This window comes from Rana temporaria, chromosome 2 (genome assembly GCF_905171775.1).
Source record: "Rana temporaria chromosome 2, aRanTem1.1, whole genome shotgun sequence".
Classification (NCBI taxonomy): Eukaryota; Metazoa; Chordata; class Amphibia; order Anura; family Ranidae; genus Rana; species Rana temporaria.
Genome location: NC_053490.1, coordinates 73,402,743 through 73,420,302, shown reverse-complemented (window position 1 = coordinate 73,420,302; position 17,560 = coordinate 73,402,743). Strand labels below are relative to the sequence as shown.

General features: G+C 39.4%; 1 protein-coding gene across 2 annotated transcripts in view; it reads right to left on the bottom strand.

Moving 5' to 3' along the window:
• TRPC4 (transient receptor potential cation channel subfamily C member 4) overlaps positions 1-17,560 on the bottom strand; it is a 231,465-nt gene that overhangs the window by 19,742 nt on the left and 194,163 nt on the right. For both annotated transcript variants that reach the window (XR_005747344.1, XM_040340375.1), the window contains exons 5-8: positions 13,094-13,233; positions 10,272-10,600; positions 5,522-5,717; positions 758-952 (exon numbers count right to left, since the gene is read on the bottom strand). Coding sequence is in view for 1 of the 2 variants with exons in the window: in XM_040340375.1 (XP_040196309.1) it covers positions 758-952; positions 5,522-5,717; positions 10,272-10,600; positions 13,094-13,233 (860 nt within the window). In the remaining variant the exon portion in view is untranslated. The remainder of the gene's footprint in view (positions 1-757; positions 953-5,521; positions 5,718-10,271; positions 10,601-13,093; positions 13,234-17,560) is intronic.

Genomic DNA, 17,560 nt, shown 5'->3' with positions numbered 1-17,560 from the left:
TTCTATCAGTGTCTGGCCTAGCACTGGTTAAAGCTTGTAGGAGAAGTTTTCATTCTACTCTGACTATCCTATAAGGCTGCATGACCCCTAACCTTCTTTATTGACAGTGCTGATTGGGCCTGTGCTGATCACATGCACCCTCCCAGAAAAAACATCTAACAATACACACCAAACTTAGCACATGCAGAGTGACTCCAAAGCTCTGTTCTATCAGGAGATGGATTGGGACATACATACATTTCTTACGTCTTTGTCATGGATTGAGGACAGTGGAAGATGAGGAGGATAGGAGAAGACAGGATCAAACAGCCTGTTTACACAATGCAGAGAATTAGTCCCTTAGGTTCCACAGTACAGTAAGTATGACACACATGCTTCACTGCATATAAAGACTGATTTTACTGTTGTGGGTTTAGTAACACTTTAAAAGATTATATAGGTGCAAGATCTGGCTTCTCTTTTTTGCGTGAAAACAATATAATTTTTAGAAACTCTAAAACTCTTACAAGCTCTAGAATGACAATGGAGGATTAGTTTACAATCAAGTTGATCATGCCTATGCATTGGATTACACACTTAAATCTATAGGCATCATCCCAATACAACAAGTGTTGCAGCATGTTCTAAGAATATTAATGTAAGCCATTTTTGTTATCCAAATAAGTCAACTTGTGATTTTTAATGCTGATCATATATTATCTACTTGTATGTTGGAGTTGTATATGATTTTTGTTATATATTTTAACAAGATACGTACACCGATTGTTCCAAAGCTTTGAGGCTTTTTTCTTGTGTATTGCTTGCATACTTGTTTCTGAATCCATTTAAAAAAATACCACGCAGATTTGGGACTAGGTATTATATTGAATGGAGTGGGAAGTGTTCCACCCTCTTCAAAGTAACTCATCCACAACTTTGTTCTAGCGAACTTCCATTCAATGTCTGCATGATCCTAGAAAATAATAAAACAATGAATGTTATAATGCAAAATTAATTTTCTTAACAACTTCTATGTATTTCCAAGTTAAACATGAATTGACTCACTACAGCACACCCGACCTGATAAACTGCCTATTTTTTTTTTTTTAGCTTTATTCTCCTAAAAGGCTCAGAAACGGAGCATGCAGGATTTTCTCTAAGGCCCCGTACACACGATAGAATCCATCCGCTGAAAAATCTCAGCGGATCGGTTTCAGCGGATAGATTCTATGGTGTGTACATTCCTGCGGATATTTATCCACGGAAATTTCCCAATTCCAGCAGATAAAAATTTGTAGACATGTCTACAAATCTATCCGCTTGAATTGGCTCCCGCGGATCGATCCGGTGGTCTGTACAGACTCACCGGATCGATCCGTCCAAAGGGATCCCCCGCATGCGTCGTAATGATTCGACGCATGCGTGGAATTCCTTTTATGACAGCGTCGCGCACGTTGCCGCGTCATCATCGCGATGACGGCGCGACACGTCATCGCGAGGGGATTTCGGCGCGGATTTCGATCCGATGGTGAGTATACTCCATCGGATCCAAATCCGTGGAAATCCTTGAGAGGATTTATCTGCGGATACGGTCCGGTGGACCGTATCCGCGGATAAATCCTCTCGTGTGTACTAGGCCTCAGAACTGTTTTATTATTGTTTTGAGCAGCACTCTGTGATACACACACTAGAGAATGGAAAGGGGGGGCTTGAAAGCGAATAGAATCATGTGATGAGAGGCTGCTTTGATACTTATTCTGCATTGCAGTGAGCTTTGGTACTACTGGGACATGTACTAGATAAAACGTTATTGAACTAAAAATCACAGATCGCTGCCATTACTAGTAAAAACATTTAAAAAAAAAAAAAAAAGTCTATAAATCTTTCCCCTATTTTGTAGACACTATGGTCCAGATTCACAAAAGAGATACGACGGCGTATCTCCAGATACGCCGTCATATCTCTGAGTTGTGCCGTCGTATCTATGCGCCTGATTCTTAGAATCAGTTACGCATAGATTTCTATTAGATCCGACAGGCGTAAGTCTCTTACGCCCTCGGATCGTAACTGCATATTTACGCTGGCCGCGAGGGGCGTGTACGCTGATTTACGCCTAGAAATATGTAAATCAGCTAGATACGCAAATTCACAAACGTACGCCCGGCCAACGCATTTTACCAAAAATATTTAAAATAATACATATTGGCCTAAATTGATGAATACATAAAAAAAAAAAATTGGATATGTATTATAGCAAAAAGTAAAAAAAAATGTATTTTTTTAAATTGTCTTTTTTTTTGTTTGTAGTGCAAAAAATTAAAACCGCAGAGGTGATCAAATACCACCAAAAGAAAGCTCTATTTGTGGGGGAAAAAGGACATAAATTTTGTTAAGGTACAGCATCACACGACCGCGGAATTGTCAGTTAAAGCCACACAGTGCTGTATCGCAAATAATGGCCTGGTCATTAAGGGGAGAAATCCTTTCCGGGGCTGGTTAAAGGCCATGTTTTCTCTTTAATGAGGCTTTTTTACATTACGGTTTGCCCACCCAGGTTTAATCTTTGCTCTTCTATATTTATTGACCATTGGAATGCACTGTGAGATATCTTTGCTTAATATTCTCCTAAAGCATTCCCATTTTTCTTCAGTGTATCTAGGATTTGGTCCCAATTGATGTCATGACCGCAGTTTCGAAAAATTGTCTTGTTTGAAATTTAGTGTTCTTGTGCTACCCTTGTGCCTCCCTTTTCTATGTTTTATCCTAAAAGTGATCATCCTACGATCGCTAGATTCCAAGTTTTTCCGTATTTCCACATCTGAGATCAGACTTGGATCATTCGTAATTAATAAATCTAGCAGGGCATTCTTTCTAGTTGGGCAATCCACCAATTGGGACATGAAGTTGTAATGTAAGACATTCATTAAATGACGGGCTTTTAATGAGTGAGCTGTCCCATCTGCCTAGTCAATATTGGGATAATTGAAGTAGGTCCCGCTCCTCCTTCAGATTGGGTGGCTAATAACATACCCCCACTATTAATTTCCAACTTACATGCATCTTCTGTTTGAAGTTCTACCCATACTAATTCTGCCTCCCCCTCATCCCATTCACAATTTCGCTCCTCTCTACCACCCTTGCATTTTTGACATATAGACACACCCCTGCCTCTCTTCTACCTTCCCAGTCTTTCCGATACAAGGAATACCCCTGGATATTTGCCAGCAAATCGAGTGAGCTTTTAAACCAAGTTTCAGTTATTCCCACAAAGTCTAAAATCCTCACCATGTAATAGCAGCTCTAGTGCCTCCATTTTGTTAGCTAGGCTCCTAGCATTTGTGTGTATACTCCTCTCCATTACAGTAAAAAGCTAATCTTAACGCCCCACAACCACACCGACACTGCCTGCCAGAGCGTTTGGAAAGCGTTACATAGACTTGAATGGAAGGTGTTGAAAGGCTTTAAACATCTCCTGACTTGACATGAGACTTAAATTGTGAAGCGATGTGTTGCTAACGTTTCACGTTTTGATAGTGTGAACAGCACTTTGTGCTGTCCATTGTATTGTTTTCATGGTATTTGAGGGGAATTTTGCAGACCATTGCTGTACACTAAAGAGGGATGGTGAAGTTTGGTTAGACTTTCGGAGCACTATTTAAGGTATATATCTAGCCAAAACCATTTTTAGTTTTGGATATATTAGGGAACAGTTAGAATCCATGTCAGATATTTTTTTACACTTCACTAGAAACACAACATAAAGTGATTGAGAATCTCTTCAAAGTCAGTCTTAGGCCCCGTACACACGGCTGAGGAACTCGACGTGCTTGGCACGTCGAGTTCCTCGTCGAGTTCTGGGATGAAGCCGCCGAGGAGCTCGGCGGGACGCCTTCTCCCATAGAACAACGAGAAAATAGAGAACATGTTCTCTATTTTCTCGACGAGCTCCTCGGCGGCTCCATCGAGCCAAAAGTGTACACACGACAGAGATTCTCGGCAGAATCCGGGTTTTGACCGAGTTTCTCTGTGAATTCTGCCGAGAAACTCTGTCGTGTGTACGAGGCCTTAGACAGTTGGCACAATAAAAGGAATGCCTGTTGATAGATTTCCCATCATCTCCTGTTCCAGTGACAAACATAAAACAATGTAATTCCCATCCCTTTCCATCATTGGTCACCAGGCAAGTTAGAGAACCTGGAGGAGGGTGCTAACCATTCCCTACTTTGTACAAAACGAAAAAAGAGTTAACCTTTACTTGAGATGGACTTGAACTATCGACTTCATTGGAGTAATGAAGAACCCAGTAAAGGTCAGGACCCCAAGTAAATTACCTCATTCTTTCTTTAGTTTTTAGAACACCTTATCCTGAAGAAGAGTACTGGAACTCTTTCACAGCTTTGATATCTACTCTACTCTATTGTTACAGATGATGGACATGTTAACTTTATATTTGGGCAACTGAGACTGTGGTCTATATGAAGTACACAAATATGTACTGTATATAAACACAAAGTACTGTGGTTGAGCTACAGTAGCATTACAAAGGGTTCCGTTTTTCTTGTGTTTTCATACCATTGATATTTTTAGCACTTAATCTCATGTCTTTAACATGACTGACCTGCTGTTTTGATTGAGTAAAAAATAATTGGATTTTATACAAAGTGGCAATTGTAACTTTCTGAGAGACAGTTCACCTTAAAAATCCCAGAGATGTATTTAGCTGCCTTAAAATTTGAGTTTAGTTGAGTTCCACTATTCCTACCCTTACTTGAAATAACACAAACAACTTAAAAGGGTTTTCTACATTTTAGGTAAAATAAACTCAGATTCCATCTCATAGTAGAGATCTCCACTTTAACACTATTTATGTCTCACTATGTTCATGAATTAAGTCGAGTAAAGCAGAGCATCCACACAAACATAATGGTTCTCGTATAGGCATTAATACAACAATATGAACTGTTCTGGGTCTCCAGGGCAGTACACATTATACAGCAGCACACTGATCAGCTAGTACAGTTCCCACAGGTTGCTGGATTAAGGCAGATACCTTTACCAAGGGTCCAATTTGGCTAAAACATAGAAATCTCCTAAAGATTCCTACAGATTTCTCAGCAGATAAATAAAACAGATGTACATGTCATGTACATATAATTGAGAATAGTATGGAATGATTGAGCATCTCTATATGTATTAAATTCTCTGTACAATGGTCCAACCCCTAGGCACCTACAGTGTACAGCCACTGGCAATTATAAGGAACTACACCAGGGACTCCATGCTGACATTTCAAAATGTGCTTCTTTATTTTATCCTCCAATCTGTCCTTCAGAATTCACATATTTCAGTGTTACAAACAGCACAACTTAGCATGTCCTTTCTCAAGCAGGAGTTACAAACTGCTTTGCTACTTCACAGCAACTCCTGCTTGAGGAAAGACTGGCTACTTTATTTTTTCTGACTTGATTTTATATTGTATGGTTGTTATAGAAGAAATATGTTATTAGGTCTTTGTAATATAAAAGTAAAAAATGTTGCTTACAGCAATGAGCTGGTAGGAGTTGTTCATCATGGCTATTAACATGTTTAGAAGAACAACCAAGGAGATGACATTATAGGTCCCAAACATGGTTGCACCGACAAATTCTGTGAACTTGTGATCAGGTTGCACCTTTGTTACATAGAGATTGATAAGACCAAAAATTGACCAGAACAAGGACTGAAGAGTCTCAAATAACCTACAAGGAAAGAGAATACATTGAAGTTGTTAAGAGTGTTTATAACTCATGTATATGTGTATATATGTGGATAGAATCCAACAAGCTTTAAGGAAATATAAAAAAAAATAGATTACAGAATACAATTAATACAATAAAGGTACATCTGGCTGCTTGTTTTTGGTCAAAACAACAATAAAAGCTGTGTGGTCTACATATACATATATATATATAAATATATATATATATATATATATATATATATATATATATATATATATATATATATATATATATATATATATATATATATATACACACACACACAGTATCTCACTAAAGTGAGTACACCCCTCACATTTTTGAAAAATATTTTATTATACCTTTTCATGTGACAACACTGAAGAAATTACACTTTGCTACAATGTAAAGTAGTGAGTGTACAGCTTGTATAACAGTGTAAATTTGCTGTCCCCTCAAAATAACTCAACACACAGCCATTAATGTCTAAACCGCTGGCAGCAAAAGTGAGTACACCCCTAAGTGAAAATGTTCAAATTGGGCCCAATTATCCATTTTCCCTCCCCAGTGTCATGTAACTCACTAGTGTTACAAGGTCTCAGGTGTGAATGGGGAGCAGGTGTGTTAAATTTGGTATTATCACTACCACTCTCTCATACTGGCCACTAGAAGTTCAGCATGGCACCACATGGTAAAGAACTGAGGATCTGAAAAAAGGAATTATTGCTCTACATAAAGAGGCCCTAGGCTATAAGAAGATTGCCAAGACCCTGAAACTGAGCTGCAACATGGTGGCCAAGACCATACAGCGGTTTAACAAGACAGGTTCCACTCAGAACAGGCCTCGCCATGGTCTACGAAAGAAATTGAGTGCACCTGCTCATCATTATATCCAGAGGCTGACTTTGGGAAAGAGATGTGTGAGTTCTGCCATCATTGCTGCAGAGGTTGAAGGGGTGGGGGGTCAGCCTATCAGTAAGTGCTCAGACCATATGCCGCACACTGCATCAAATTTACACTGTTATACAAGCTGTACACTCACTACTTTACATTGTAGCAAAGTGTCATATCTTCAGTGTTGTCACATGAAAAAATATAATAAAATATGCTTATATGCTTTTTGGCAGTGGAAGTATCACACTTTAGTAAGAAGACCCTTAAAATAATATTGAATACTAAGCCAAGCAAGTTAAATATAATAAAATATGTACAAAAATGTAAGGGGTATACTCACTTTTGTGAGAGACTGTACACACATACATATACAGTATACCATATATATATATATATATATATATATATATATATATATATATATATATATATATATATATATATATATATACACACACACACACACACACAGTATAGTAAATTATACTTACAGTATACTTACAGTATACTTACAGTATATGAAAGGATAATTTGTATTGAATATTTTTGTTCTATAGTTGTATTCTGTATTCTGTACACAATAGTTTTATTAGATCGAATTGTTCAAAAGATTTTCCTGAAAAATTGCCTTCCACTACAGATAAAAGAAGCACCACATACAAACATACAGCAGTCCACTGTGTTGTTACAAATACACTGATAACTGATACAGTTACAATCTTCTTACTCATCTTTTCACATTATATGCTTTTTGGCAGTGGAAGTATCACACTTTAGTAAGACGACCCTTAAAATAATATTGAATACTAAGCCGGACAAGTTCTCCTGCCTTGCTAAAAATATTGGTTTCTGGGTCACAGACCTGTCTGCACTTTGCTAAATCCACAATATATTTATGTAACATTTAAGTTTATCTAAAGTCAAAACTTTTTAAAATGCAATCATTTTGTTATTTATATTTGCTTAGAGGCTCACCTTCTAAATACACACACAATGAACTGTCTATACAACAATATAAAGAAACAGCAGCATCTGTTAACTACAGTTTTTTTTAACAAGGCTGCAGTTAACGTTTATTATATTTTTATATATTGACATATTTTATACATTTATAACTGATCCTATACTCAGTAAAAATTAGAAAGCATTCCACTAGCCTAGAGCAGGGGTGGCCAACCAGTGGCCCGGGGGCCACATGTGGCTCACGGAGCCCTCTGATGTGGCCAGCTACTTCCTGCTCTGGAATGGTGGGTTGGCAAGCCCAAATCGCAGGTTGCCGACCCGTCATACCACAGCATCAGTGTAGTGCATGAAGCTGGTAGTAGAGGAAGAAAACAGCTGCCCCATAAGCCGATGCTTCCTGTACAGCACCAGTGTTGCCACAGGTGGAGTCTATGGCAAAGTTCAGCTAACCCACAGGTTAGACAAGGGTGCACTACGCTGTACCCATGGTGTGGGTAAACTGCAGCGCATCAGTGTGAAAGCAGTCTTGGGCCCTTTTCACACGATCGACCCTACCCAATCTGACCCTCAATTCACCTCTACAGAGCGGCAGAAGTAAACAGACTTTTGTCCTGCCTACCTCTAATCCAATCCTCTAAAAAAAAAAAATAGAAGGGAATTCGTCTCCTTCCATCTGAGCGGATTGGAGGACCTAGAGAGTAGCCGTGACCTATCATCCATCTGCTCATTGTGGCCTGCGACTGGTTATCAAGTTGCTTAAGTGGCCCTCACTCTTCAAAAGGTTGGGCACCCCTGGCCTAGAGACTCTGTAAAGGGCAGAAATGTGTCCTAAAAAGATGGTATTACAAATAAAAAAAAAAAAAAACTGAGGGAAGTAGTTCTACAGGTTTTGATGATTTTACATCAATACATCTTACAGCAAAATGCTTTAATTTAGCATTTATAAATGTACATACAAAGCAGGTGTTTTGGAGGGTGGCTTGAAGGTAGTAAAAACAGGCTTTACTGCCCCCACAGCCCACCTGAATACTAACATTACAGCCTGACAGGGGTGCTTTGCTTCATTTTGTGGCATTTTTAACTTGGGCTTCAAACTTTCCCACTGAGATCAACGAGGCTGTACTGCAGTATTGACTCTCAGTTGCAGCACAATCGTGCCGGGACCGGCGGCTCCTGCACGCATGCACGGGAGTGACGTCATCGCGGCATCGGCCAATCACAGTGCCAGAGCCAAAAAACCTGGAAGTAACGCAGGTGGAAGATGTCCATGATGTACTCAGAGGGCTGACACCGATCCAGGGCATCGTTCTAAGGTAAGTATTTCATAATGAGCTAGTATACAATGCATACTAGCTTATTATGCCTTTGTCTTGCAGGGTTTGTTTGTTTTTTTTCCCGAGGTTTACAACTTCTTTATGAAGATATTCATTCCCATTCTCTCCTGGAAACACAACATCAGTTGAGGGGAGATTTCTCCAAAAGAAGGGAAATTTCCTCTTGAGACTTGTCTACAAAACAAGTGCCCCAATGGAATTTTGCTCTTCTACAACTTTAATTTTAGATTTTCTCTTACTTTCAGTTAAATATGACTAGTGGGCTGGGAATTCGATTTTTCAAAGGTTCAGAAGTGTTTGCATACAGTAAAGTCCTATCACTAAAACAATTTAATATTATCTAATAACTTAATTAGTATTTTCACTTTTTGCAGCTAATTTAGGATAACACTTACCGGTACTTTATATTTGTTATATATTCTCAGTCACTTAGCATAACTTAAAAAAAATGCTGCATACCATTTTAAATGTCCTTTTTTTTAAAACTCCAGTGTTTGAAAATCCTACTTATTTCTTAACTTACTTTGCTTATAAGGGAGCTGTGTTTGCCATAATTAAACCCATCTGCGCTATGCTGGCAAACCCTGAACACTGTATGTCGTAACACAGGGTAAAAGATTTAGAAGCTAGGCTTCTTGCATTATATGTTAATGAGAGGATACTCATCCTGTCCTAAGCCTTTCTTCTAGAAAAGTTGAATCCTGATGTTCAGAAATGTTTTTTTATTCAGCCATGACACATTGGGCTCCATTCACAAAGCAGTATCTTCATGCAGCATTTGCCAAGTATTTTCAGCATTTTGGAGTAAATACCACAAAACGGCTGATGCCTTCATACACACGTACGGGTTTCCAGGTGGACTTTTTACCGCCGGGAAACCCGAGGGGAAAGCCGAGAACTTGCTTGGCAGCCTTTTCTCCCTACACACGGCTGGTTTTCATGGCAGGAAAGCTGCCATGAGAGCTTTGGCCGGGGAACCCGGCCATGTGTATGCTCCACCGCAGTCTTTCCCATAGGAAAACTGCAGAGAAAAAGAGAACATGTTTTTATTTTTCCCGCCAGGATTCCCAGCGGTTTTCCTGTCGGGAAAACTGCCATGGAGCATACACACGGCCAGTTTTCCTGGCCAAAAGCTGTCATGGCAGTTTTCCCTGGTCGTATGTATGAGGCAATAGTGAATTGACAGTTTCAGGATCACATTTGATATTTAGGGAAAATGTATTTGGACACCTAAATAACGCATTCGATTTGCTTTAGTGAATGGAGCCCATTTTCTTAAGATACATCTAAAAGGTAAGAAATATGTGTGAATAGGCTTTCCATCTAATGTTAAAAAAAAAATTTAAAATCAATATTAACTTACGTTGAGAAGGCATTATTTTGTTTTTCACAACGGATGCCAGTGCAGTTCAAGGTTTTATTATCAAAGTTGTTGGTATCGTAGTTGAAGTACAATTGATTCAAACCATTGGCAAATGCAAGTAGCACAAGACAGTATATAAAAAGGAACTTTAAAATGTCCAGAAGCATTCTTCCTAAAGAAATCTGAAGGGGACCCAGGTGAGAGTTAGCTGTGAACAATGAAATTAGCCGCAAAGAGCTAAAGATGTTGGCGATAGCAAATAATGCTTCAGCAACCAGTGTTGGATGCCACATGTCCCAGTCATTTCGAGTGATTGATTCTGATTTGTACTGCCAACAACAGAAAAAAAAAAGAAAGTTATTATTTATGTATTTTTTTAAGTGAAAATTGTAAAATGTAATCATGGTCAAATATAAAATATAGTATGTTTTTCGCTTTCTCAACATATGTATATCCCATCTCCCCTTACCTACCCCGACACTTGCTTTGGTTTTTTGAGTGGGTATATTTAAAAAGACATATAATGGAGATAGGCTAAATCCCCCAACATTTACAATGTCTTCCAATGTACTAAGTATGTTCAAAAAAGGCTTTCCTTTGACTAAATTGTCTTGATATGTACAGTATTGGTACATTTTGCTTTAATTTAGAAAGTTTCTTGCTGAGATTTTTTATCTTTAACCACGTCCTTGCATTCCCGGCTGCTAGGGGGCGCGCCGCATTGCTCGGAACCCGGTGAGCGTGCCTGGCGGCCGCGATGTCCGCCGGGCGAGCGCAATTGCCCGCAATCACGGCAGGACCATGGATCTGTGTGTGTAAACACACAGACCCATGTCCTGTCAGCGGTGAGGAGACTGATGTGTGTTCCCAGTACAGAGGAACACACATCGATCTCCTCCCCTTGTGAGTCCCCCTCCCCCTACAGTTAGAACACACTTTAGGGAACATATTTAACCCCTTCAGCGCCCCCTAGTGTTAACCACTTCCCTGCCAGTCACATTTACACAGTAATCAGTGCAGTTTTATAGCACTAATCGCTGTGTAAATGTGAATGGTCCCAAAAATGTGTCAAAAGTGTCCGATATGTCCGCCGCAATGTCCCGGTCACAATAAAAATCGCAGATCGCCGCCATTACTAGTAAAAAAATAAATACAAATAAAAATGCCATAATTCTATTCCCTATTTTGTAGACGCTAGAACTTTTGCGCAAACCAGTCTAAACTGAGGGAAAAAAATGTTTTTTTTTTTTAAATTATGATATTTATTAAATCAAAAAGTAAAAGATATTGTGTTTTTTTTTAAATTGTTGCTCTTCTTTTGCTTATAGCGCAAAAAATAAAAACCGCAGAGGTGATCAAATACCACCAAAAGAAATCTCTATTTGTGGGAAAAAAAGGGCGTCAATTTTGTTTGGGAGCCACGTCGCACGACCGCGCAAATGTCATTCAAAGTGCGACCGTTGTGACTCAAGTCATAATGAATTTGAATGGTATTAAAAATTACCTTTGCTTTTCAATTTTCAGCCACTGTAATTTTTTTAAAAATGCAATATGGCTACCTGGAGATATTCTGTACACATATGGTGTACATAACGCCACCTTAAAATGTAATTTCCTGCTTGTGTGATTAGCTTACTGATTTTCCCAGAAGTCTGCACTTAGATACACATCAGACTTTGGGCATCCCCTGCAACACAAATTTCATTTTTGGTGAGATACTCTCAAAAGGAAATCACATCTAAAGGGATGCAGACCTTGCCAATTTCCTTGTTAGAGCCCTACAGGTGCAGCAGCTAATTGTTAATTATAAAGACACTCCCATATATATTCAAATGGGCACAGACAAACAAACAGCTGTCTCTGCAGAATAACAAAAGGTAAGCATCTGCAATAAAGTTTGTTAAAAACCTTGCAATGTACATAGATTGCCCAGAGGGGTATTTTTTTTTTCCTCAACAAAAGTGGATTTACGCTTTACTATGGCATTATTCCCCAGATTAGTTGGATAGTGGAAAATGCTGTGTATGTTACAAGTCACCCATCCAAAAACCAGGGACACAAAGATAAATTAATTGTAAAGGGGTTAAAGGGGGGTACTACTACCTAAGTAATTTATAAGACCCCTTTCACACTGGGGCAGTTTTCAGGCACTTTAGCGCTGGAAATGGGCTCTGCTAAAAGCCAGAAAACTGCCTCCCATTCATTCAAGTGTGACTTTTCACACTGGCTGTGCGTTTGCGGGGCGTTCTGAAAAGTCCTGCAAGCAGCATCTTTGGGGTGGGTTGGGAGCTCTGTATTTATCGCTCCCAAAACACCCTTCCCAAGTGCCCATTGGAATGAATGGGCAGCGCTTTCAAAGTGCCTTAAAAGCATTTTGGAAGCGCAGCAACATGAGAGTTTTTAACTCCTTCTTTGGGGTTAAAAGCGCCACACTAGCGGCTGATAAGCGCTGCTTAAACTGTGGTAAAGCGCTGCTAAAATGACCGTCGCTTTACTGCGAACATGGCCGCAGCCTCAGTGCGAAAGTGGTCTTAGTGTGGTTTGTTATTTTTCAGCATTGGAATCCCACTATTGATAAGTTTCAGTGCAGGGCTTCATGAAGCAGAATTGGGGCGTGTCATTTTCATAACCTCCTCAAGCACTACCCAGTCCTAAGTGGCTGATAATATAAAACATTTGTTTTCATTTTTACAATTAAATACATTTTATAATATTTTTTCATTTTTTTTATGCAAAACTATTTTGGTTTTTGAGATTGTGAACTCCTTAGGTACTTATTTGTATTGTCCATGTGAATGATCAACAAGGTATTTTTACTTTACCTGTGAATATGCAACAATTTTTAATGAAATAGTTGCCAGGTATAATGAATTCATCACAAAATCCATTAAGTTCCACCAGTCATGGACATAATCTTGAAATCCTCCATCCCACATCTGTTTGATTTCAGCCCATATGATACCTATTGATGGGGAAAAACAGTAGTTTAGAATAGATACATTTAGAGATTTCAATTAGCACATTATAAAGGTGGTCAAGGGCCTGAATAATGAAGCTGCAGCAATAGCATGTAAGGCACCTTAAAATGCACTTATGGCATACAAAATTGGCCTCTTAACCAATGTTATACCAGTTATTTTTAGCATGCCTTAAGCACCATTTAGCACTTTTTAAGTGATATTGTCACTTGACAAAGCTATGATAAACTGAGATGTCCAGGGAAAAGGAAATCCCTTGTTTATTCAGGCCCCATTTATCTGCAATCACATGGTCATGCTTGCACAACCATTTGCTTTAAAAGCTGGCAATGCAATACAACAATGAAACACAACAGTTCTCTAGGAGAATAACTGTATTTTCACTCTACTACATTCTCTAATGCATCAATCAGGGCTGGATTTATCATTAGGCTCCCTATTTACATTGACTGGCAAAACTATATATCACAACAAAATTAGACATCATAGCCAAACAAAACATGCTGAGGCTCAAGGTGAAAAGGTGAAGGAGATGGCCTATCCATACTGCATCAGTGCACCCAGAACTCTATCCTACGAGCAGTTCAGTTTTAGGTTTATGGACTCAGAATGGGTGAATTGTAAGTAAATCATACAGAATTCTATTGGCAGTAATTGACAATCTGTTCAGGGAAGCCACAGTGCAGACCCAGCTGGATTACTCTGGGAGGTGGTGTAGAAGTTGAAGAAAATACGGAAACTGTGCCATAAACCAACATGAAAATAAAAACTGTGGAAATTATCTTAAATATAAGCAATATAAATACCACACTAAGTGCATAAATGTAAATGTACCCATATGATTTTATATTAGATAGTATAAAAGTCCAATTGCCACCAACTAAATGGCAGCAAAAAGGAAAAAGAAAGTCCTGATATGCTTTAAACAAAAGTGATTCCACAATAACAGAAACGTGAAGAAAAGCCTACGATGGCACCAATATCACACGTGTCCCTTCACCAGAAGTACAATCCTGCTTACCAGAACACTAAACGCTAAATAGGCCTGGAAGTTAAACACACTCTGGACTGGAATAGGTCGTTAGGAAGATGGACGCGGGAAATCCGAACGGATCCAAAATCGATCTCCTCAATTTTGACAGCTGAAGGGTGGATGGAAGTAATCCAAACAAGTGGAAATGATCACCTCACTCACAGCAGGTATCTTGTACAGTACCGAGGGAAGAAATACTTGCATAGCATAATATTGTATGCACAGAGTTTAATGTAAAAAGAATCAGATATACTTACAAAAGCATCTGAATAAAATCACGTATAAAAACAAACAGCCGGCCGGCAAGCAGACACCCGTCCTATGGGCGGAGACATCAGCGCGTCAACTTCCCGCCGATCGTTTCGTCTCACAAAGACGTCGTCACAGGGGGGGTGTAGAAGTTGGGCCCCTTTTTTATATACGGGAATATGTTCTGATATACATTTCTGGGAAGGGGGGTGTTGGAGGGGCAGCCACCCTGGTTTTTGTGCCCTCATGGGGGGAGTGCACCACAAGCATGCTTCATATTAGTGAGAATGCTACAGATGGCTGGTGGGCAGTTACCGCTGTCACTCTTCCCTTCAACTTGCCTACTTCTGCCCAACCACCCACAGCCTACATGTGAAACCTCTTGCCCACCATCAGCTGCTAGAAACCAAGTGAATAGCCACACTTGCCCAGTAAACCCTCCATTACAACTATGTGCAGCCAAAGCATTGGGGAGGGTTGAGTACAGCATGCCTAGAGCACACAGGGTGTAAGCCCATCTGCATCAAGCATTAGCAGTAGGGGAGGGGGCACAGTTTAGCATCTTTGCCCTGGGTGTTGGACGGCCCTGCCTTTGCACTGATGACAACAACATAATATGTGGCTGGCTATGAGCCACTCTTTGCAGCATTTTCATCTTAGGCCATGACGTACTGTATATAGGCTATGCAGAAATTCAGCCCTGGCACCCAGTTTATTAGCAATGAATCATAAAATATCTTGTTTGTCTACAATATGTAATTCTAGTTGAAAATTGTAACTCTAGATATATAGCTTTCTTCAAAGTATATCTAAAGAAAAAAATTAGAGTAGGGGAGGGTTAAAACCAGAGCCAGTTTTTTACTGGTCATCTGTGTCTTTTTAGCTGTTGGTCATCTCTGTCTGCACCTGTTTTTGTTCAATGAAAAAAAAAATTGTTTGAATGAGCCTCTAGCTGCTCAAGAAAAATAATGCAAAAAAAGGTTGGCCATGGATATGATGGATCATGGAGTTTGGAACTGTTAGTTTTCAGCACAGAGCTACTGGTGCAGACAGTGATGCTCAAATCAAATGACACCTTACACTATCTCTTCCTCTACTGCTCCCCTAACAATCACATCAACCCACCCTTAGGAAATCCCAACTTTTAGCAAAAATTATAAAAATGTAAAAAGTCTCCCATCAGGTATTTAAAAAAAAGATACTAAGGTTGCACTGATCACCTTTTATCCAGGTCTTCAGTCTTCCAGGTTAACATGGGGTCACTCAACTCAGAAGACTGAGGAGATATTGTGGGTGCAGGGCATTAATTCCTGCCCCTTAAGGCAGAGTCCTAGACATTTTATCTACTCCCCCACCCCGCATGTTTGTGATCACTTCCTATTATCTACTTGGGCTTTTTTTTCTGCAGTGCAAATGCCTTTTTTTTTCTTGTAAATCCTTTGCTTCCACATTGCCTTATTAACCTCCCTGGCGGTATGATTCTTTCTGAAAAAACATGCTGAAAGCGGTACAATTATTTGCAAGGAAATTTGGTGTTTTATACTGTAGGCCTGTAATTTTTAGGAATAACTCACTTAAATCTGACCAAACAAGAATCTAATAGGCATCCCGGGTATGACATTTTTTTAAAAACAAAATTTTAAATTATAATATAATAAATAATTATAAATAATTATAGCAAGTAATAATATAATTAAAATAAAAATTATTCAATAATGTAATCAACTCAAAATCACTGAAATTTGCTCAGTTGCAGAATTGTTGCTGTCATTATTATTATTTTTTATGACGAATTTCCCCGCAAATCAATATCGCACAATTCTGCAAGTGATTATAATTTATTATCGCTGTTTTCTAGCTGATCTAAAACTATTTTTGACATAAAAAGACACTTTTGGTTGCTATGGACAATCTACAGTTTTCAGGCAGAAAGAAATGTTTTTATTATATAAAATGACATGTAGGGCACTGGGCAGACCACTAGGGACAAGGGGTGTGTGTTTTTTTTACATACAGTACTGTAATCTATAAGATTACAGTATACTGTATGTATAGTGTTTGTATACTTTTTTGAATTTGGCGCCGATCTCCGCTCCCGTGCGTCGTAACGTCGCAGGGAACGGAGATCGGCGGCACAGGAGGACGCAGTGTGAATCGAGCGAGGTCCCGCTCGCTCACACAGCGTGGTGACATCGCTGGATCCAGGAGAAGGTAAACCAGCATGCGCTGCAGGCTCTGCATATCTACCCCGAGCGTGACTCGGGGTTACCGATTTTGGTAGAAAAAATCAACCCCAAGTCACGCTCGGGGATACCGCCAGGAGGGTTAAATTAGGTAATAACATACATTAGGTATGTCATGCCTGTCTGGCTCCTGGGATATGAGTGTCGTCAATCCCAGGAGTCAATGGGCACCCTCCACTTCAATAAGTGCGCTGTGCTTCGTATGCAATGTGCATGCGCAAGATAGGGAGGTGCATGCTGGGTAGCCCGCAGCGCAGTATCCCAGAAGGAGATACAAGTGGGCTTCAGATGCCCACACTGAAGATGGCAGCATGCTTGGTGGGGACAGCAAAGTAAGTTTAAAAAAAACAACATTTAGAAAACCTACATTAACTACTAATCCTGTTTAATAGCATTAGGCGCAAACAACACAGGGATGTTTAAAAAAAAAAAAAAGCTGGAAATCCGCTTTAAGGGTAAGATTATCTCATCACATTTCATTTAGAAGTTTGAGAATATAATGTGAGTACATGGCCGCCTTTGGCAGACCTTGAGGGGTATCAACATGGTGCCACATTAAAATGTAAGGGCCACATTAAAAATAAAAAGCTTGGGGGTTGTCTTAAACAACATGCATGGGGTGTCGTAAACATGCATATGAAGTGGTTCACTTGTAAGATGTACTGCTGTAAAAAAAGCATCATCTGACAATGTAAATCCATCATTAATCACAATGGCAAACGTCCTTATGACCCGCCGACAAAAACATATGAGTATAGATCTATGTTTGTCCCAAGCATGTTTGAA